The sequence below is a fragment of the Schistocerca gregaria genome, chromosome 8 (genome assembly GCF_023897955.1).
Source record: "Schistocerca gregaria isolate iqSchGreg1 chromosome 8, iqSchGreg1.2, whole genome shotgun sequence".
Taxonomy (NCBI): Eukaryota; Metazoa; Arthropoda; class Insecta; order Orthoptera; family Acrididae; genus Schistocerca; species Schistocerca gregaria.
Window position 1 is genome coordinate 391,013,860 of NC_064927.1, and position 6,000 is coordinate 391,019,859.

Here is a 6,000-nt window from a genome sequence, read left to right on the forward strand (position 1 = left end):
TAACAGTTTGACATATTTAGAGTGTATCATTGAATCTCTTTTTCTTTGAAGGAAAAGGACCCATAATGACAGCTAATTTGCTATCCTAAGTCAACAAGCAGCACACTTCTGTATGTACCTAGAAAGATACCAGTGTATAATTTAAGAAGTGTAGCTCCCACAAAGTGAAGCCAAAGGCTCAATTGTACAAAAACAATTCCCTAGATAAAATCAACTAAGTTGTACTTGTATGTTCATGGCATTCAGAGACTTTGTGTATCAGCTGAAGGTATGATGCACAGTGGTTTGTAATTTAGAGTATCTCCTGAATTATATTTTCAAGATTATCTGCCAAAGAAATTTTTGTTAAGTGTAGATTGCCAGGAAAAACTCTAAGAGTCAGTGAGTAGACATGCTCAAGTTCCCTACCTCCTCTAAATTTTTCCCCCCAAATCACAAGCAACACAGCTAAAGTATCAAGTTGATTTATTCGTTCCAGATTTTCAGAACACCTCCAAGTGATGGAAATAGTAAGTTTTGGGGATCTGAAAAAGGTGTCTCACCCTCCTCCTTACTGCAGAAGAGTGTATGGATCTATTTTAGTGCTATCACATTAATGTGATGACAACATGTAAGTACTAAATAATCTGTGGGAAGAATATGGGTTGCTTGTTGTGGTAAGTTGCTATTATGAAACCAGCAACTGGGGGGGACATGCTTGGCATTACTAAATCGCAAGGGCTAGTCCTTGTTCAGTCTGGAAAAATACAGTAAAACCAAGTTTTTACTTCCCTGCATTTTATGTTTTCCTGCTTTTTAGGTTCATTTTTTATCAGTCCAATCAGAAGTGCTATTCTCTCAATACAGTGCTTTCCCCATTGTTAATGATTCCGTGTTACAGTATGTCCCACATTTTAAGTTTTCTTTGACGTTATTATTAACTTCAACATTGATTTTTATACAGATCACTGCAAAAAGTGCATTGTATTCTTGCTTAAAGTCAGCCTTGTAACAAAGCAGAAAACACAGACTATACACAGTTATATATCTAGCTTTAGCATAAGCGAAATTTTTATTATTGTCGTGTTGGGTCTTGGCCACCTGTATTACATGTTTGCAGTGCTCAGGAAGCTGGGGAAGTATTCTGAGTCACTGTCTTAATTATGATCAAGCTCTGACGATAGTGATTCTAGTAGCAATCTTACGAGCTGATGTCAGATGTAAACTTTCCTCCCCAAGGCACTCAGTAATATGACAATTATTTCCTCCCTCTTTTTCACATAGGACATCCCTGAATAGAGTGACATCTTTGCTGGCAATAATCTGTGGATTTTGTGCCTACAGATTATGAAGATTGGCGACTTCAGTCTTTTGACGAATACTGTGTTAAGTTTTATTTCCCATAATTTTATGATTATCAATAACAAGTCTCATTAGAACATGAATATCTGTTTATGTGGTTTCAGGAAAGTCTTTTGCTTCCATGTTTTATTTGCGCCATCGGACATAATTGTAATATTTTGAGGCAGTTCATCAGATGACAACGATGAAGGGTTTGATGCTCTTTATACTATGGAGAGACATGTAGAGTTCCTTGCTGTTAGAAAGAAACAAAAACAATTATTTCCGATTTTTGTAAATAAGCAAAATTGTTTTAATTTCATATTTTCAACAGTATAAAGAGAATGACACGAAGGGTAATTTATTCATTTTTGCTTGGTATGTTTCTTATGCTTTCCTTTATTTTGCTACACATTGTTTTTCCTGCATTTTACACTTTTTTGTGACAGTCTGATGAAAAGTGTAAAAAGGGAGTCTTAACTTTATAATGTGTTTTCTTCATGTGTCTTGTTTTACAAATGTTGAAATGGTAGGAGCGATGAAAATTATATTGCAAGAGAACCAGGTGAAATCATTGAATGATACTGAAAGACGTACCAGTATGATTGTGAGGGTGTCTTACTTCACCATATCTGTAACGCATTCCATTTGTAATTGAGACAGGAAAATGTTCAGGTGTTTTATATAGAAAGCAATTTCTCAACAAAACATTTTTACTCGTTTTGCTGTATTTTGAATGGGAACCTTTTTTTCCAATCTGTATATATACTTGTATTGATTTATTGTGCACTCGAAAATTTCAGGTTGTGTGGTTCCTGGTGCAGGAGCATTTGAAATATCTGCATACCAGGAACTTTCTCGCTATAAGGATGAAGTAAAAGGAAAAATGCGATTAGGTGTCCAAGCGTATGCTGAAGCTTTGCTTGTTATTCCAAAGACTTTAGGTAAGTGTAGTTGGTAATTACATGTGAATATTATAAGTAAAAACAAGTGGTCTCTGTGTAAAAATATGCGCAAAAATAATTTTTCGGAAGGTAATGAGAATAGGTAGAACATTTTATGTTCATGTCGTTGAGTTTTCAAAACTGTAAAAGTAATGATGTTTTCAGAAAGGCTGTAGGAATGGATTCTGCTTGTATTCAGAAGCACAAATTTTTCTTAATTTCTTGGTGCAGATATGTTTCAGCACACATGTCCTATAATTTTTATGACAAATACTAATTACTAGTATAGTGTGAATTTTAAATCCAGTAGAGTCTGCACAAAATACTGTGGCTGAAAGAAGGGAGGAGAGCGGTAGTGTGGGGGTTACGCCCAGACGCTGTACAGGAAATACTGAGCACTGGAGGGAAGTGCTGTTTTAAACTGAAGATCACATTTTTTTAAACATTAACTGGAGCCTCTCCATCCCCACAACCACACATGCAAGGCCATCATTCAGAAGGTCTGTCACCTCTTCTTTAGTTAGTATCTAAAAAGAATTCCCCTGAAAATGCGATTTATTTTTACTAGGGCTGTTAACCGTTCGTAAATTTCAGAGAAACGTCATGCGTGCCGAACTTTGAGAAAAACCTACACATTTCACTTGTTACCATGTTAAAAATTGCTTCTTTTGCCGAAAGATAGCAAAGTTTACAAAATGTGTTGTGCAGACACAATTGCGAGAGACTTCTAAAACAGCAGTTTATTAAATTTATTAATTGAGAAACTGAGAAAAAATAAGATCAGTAGCTTATGTAAAAGCACATACTGAGTACAAAATTTTTCATTTTGAACTTTTTAGAATTTCTCGTATGTGTTACTTCAATGTAAATATCACAATAACTATGACCATTAACAAAGTTATGGTCACATCATGAAGAACCTGGTATATAAAGCTATAAGTAACACAAAAATGATTTTTTTTTTTACTCGATAGTTTCTGTAGAATCGTTTCAGATAAATTGCAGGATATGCGCCCCGATTCTGTCATTGCTGACGGGCCAAAAGGCAGCGCCTCCAGTCGTCCTTCCCTTCTGAACAAATGAATGAATTCTCCCAGTTCTTCGGACAAAAATTGGTCATTGCGCATCAGCCACCGTGCCCTCTGCAGGCCCTACCTTCGGTAGTTTATAAAACTGATGCGTAGCGTTCTTATGCTTCAGTCTTCATGTGAAAAACATGTACATGAGGGTAAGAATGTTGGAACAAATCATAACAGGCTATACCACTGTTAATGTTCTCCTCATGATAAATGATTCAGGAAGTCAAATGATAGGCGACAGCTGCCATTCAGTCATAGTCACATGCTTGCTGTATTGCCTCTTTTGTATTTACATAAAGCACCTTGTGACGTATGGCTGGCTGCACACTTGCAACGCTGCCCCCCACCCATCCATCCATCCATCCATCCATCCACCACCACCACTACCGCTGCAGTCTGTCAATCACAAAGTAATTTTAAGTGGGTTATAGCCCATTAGAAGGTAGAAATCAAAACATATTCCAGTAACTTTCACATACGTATTCCTGTTCAATAACTACTAAACTGATACACACAAGCTATAAAGTTAATCTGAAATTGTTGTTAAGTCTTCAGTTGCAACCAGCAGTAATGTTTTAAATTCTCGTAATTATCTGATACCATTTGGCTAGTATAAGTCAAACAATATCTCCCTTACTATTTACAGCTGTGAACAGTGGTTTTGATACCCAAGAAGTCATTGTGAAATTACAAGAAGAAGCAAGAATAGCAGGGGAGCCTGTTGGACTTGACATAAACTCTGGTGAAGCCTTGAAACCAATGGACCATGGCATTGTTGATAATTATATTGTGAAGAAGCAGATACTGAACTCATGGTATGTTTTAAATATATGTAAATGTAAAGAAGAGTCTCTCTCTCTCTCTCTCTCTCTCTCTCTCTCTCTCTCTCTCTCTCTCTCTCTCTCTCTCTCTCTCTGTGTGTGTGTGTGTGTGTGTGTGTGTGTGTGTGTGTGTGTGTGTGTGTGTGTGTAAAATTAAAATTTCACTTCTCACTTAAGCTCAGTTCCAAGTTTGAGAACTAATAGGATTAACAGCATTCCAATGATTAAGTTTAGAAGAAAAGGAAAACCACCTACTTATAAAATAGTTAGTGTGGATCCTAGTTCTTTCTACATAAACCAATTCACAACATACTGTTATCTATGAGATATAATATTTGCAACTTAACATGCCTTGTAGAATTATATTTCTCTGCAAACAGCTTTCGTTTTGAGACACTCATTATAGTATCTATAAACAATTCACGACAAGTTGAACCACAGAAAAAAATTCATATAAAGGCTCTTCGTCATTTTGTTCTTTGTCAATAGTAGTTATCTAAGGTACTGAAGTTGCTCTCCCGTGTGTCATTACACTTGTTTAGTTCAGCTTGTTAATGCAAAAATTGATTTTAAATGGGTACAAAGACATTTGATAATTAACAAGGCTGACAAACCCATACAATAAGATGTTTAGTAGCTTAATCCTCACATAAGCTTTCCTGCTATTTTCTTTTGCATCTACAGGCATACTCTGCTAACATCACATTTGAGATGTGTGTGTTGCGCAACCCCATAATTCAGTGCAATAGTTAAGAAGAGAGATACATAGTCCTATCCAACTATTAAAAATTTTGTTATAGATAATCTTCTTTGATATGGCTAGTCTTCAATAGCCATTAAGGAGATAAAAACACTACTAGTTTTCCCATGTTGCTGTACTCTTTTACCTGACAAATGTCTTTGTTATAGAGAATTTTTTATGGAGCATCAATCACAGTAAATGTAATTTCAAATTATTTGTATTTTCATTAATTTTTCCAATTAGAATTAATATCCACATGCTTATAGTATTTTAAAATGACACTGTTCCTTATTGTATGTTATCTCTGTTTTCAGCACAGTGATTGCAAGCAACTTACTTCTTGTTGATGAAATCATGAGAGCAGGAATGTCTTCACTGAAAGGATGAAATCCGAATTTTTGAAGCTCCCAACTGTCACATTATACTTATTTTGCTATTTATAACATCTTTTAACTTATGCATTTTGTCAGTGAAAGTTATGGTGCATTCCACAATATTTCACACACTACAGACTTGTTACATTATTGAATAAAAACTTTAACAGCTTACTGTTACTTATCAGACAGATGTATTTAACTTTTTTACGAATACATGGCAGTTTATAATTTCACCAAAAGATTAATTATGTTGTTTCTGTAACCCGCAATAAACTAGTTGAAAGTAATTTAATGTATTGTTTTAATAAGACCAAAAAGCCAATATTGCTACCCAAAAAATATTAAGTGATACAAAGTTATGAAGACCAATGTATAATCTTAAGTTACAATTATGATGGTAGAATCTGTTAAAACTTGTACTTGTCCCGATTATGAGTGGGTCAGTGCCATCCAAAATTTATGAAACTATACACTGGAGTAATCTGCGACCTTCTGTACAATACATGTTAACAGATGTGCAGAATAAAAATTGACCTGTGGAGTCTTGAATAGTGTGGCACACTTGGGTATATAAGATATGTAGTTTACATTGTTTGGATGGATGAAAAATCTATTTACCAAGCAGTGGCAGGGGGAAACACACAAAAGATAAGGAAATGAGGGAGATTTGAGTCTTTGACAACTCCTGGAAGAGGGGTTGAAGGGAAAGGAAGAGTG

The 6,000-nt window shown here is 35.4% G+C and overlaps 1 protein-coding gene across 1 annotated transcript in view; it reads left to right on the forward strand.

Moving 5' to 3' along the window:
* The window catches only part of LOC126283985 (T-complex protein 1 subunit zeta), a 57,783-nt gene extending 52,213 nt beyond the window's left edge, over nt 1–5,570 (forward strand). The window contains exons 9-11 of the mRNA XM_049982478.1: nt 2,124–2,264; nt 3,990–4,158; nt 5,221–5,570. Coding sequence (XP_049838435.1) covers nt 2,124–2,264; nt 3,990–4,158; nt 5,221–5,293 — 383 coding nt within the window. The 3' untranslated portion in view covers nt 5,294–5,570. The remainder of the gene's footprint in view (nt 1–2,123; nt 2,265–3,989; nt 4,159–5,220) is intronic.
* Nucleotides 5,571–6,000: the final 430 nt, after the last annotated feature.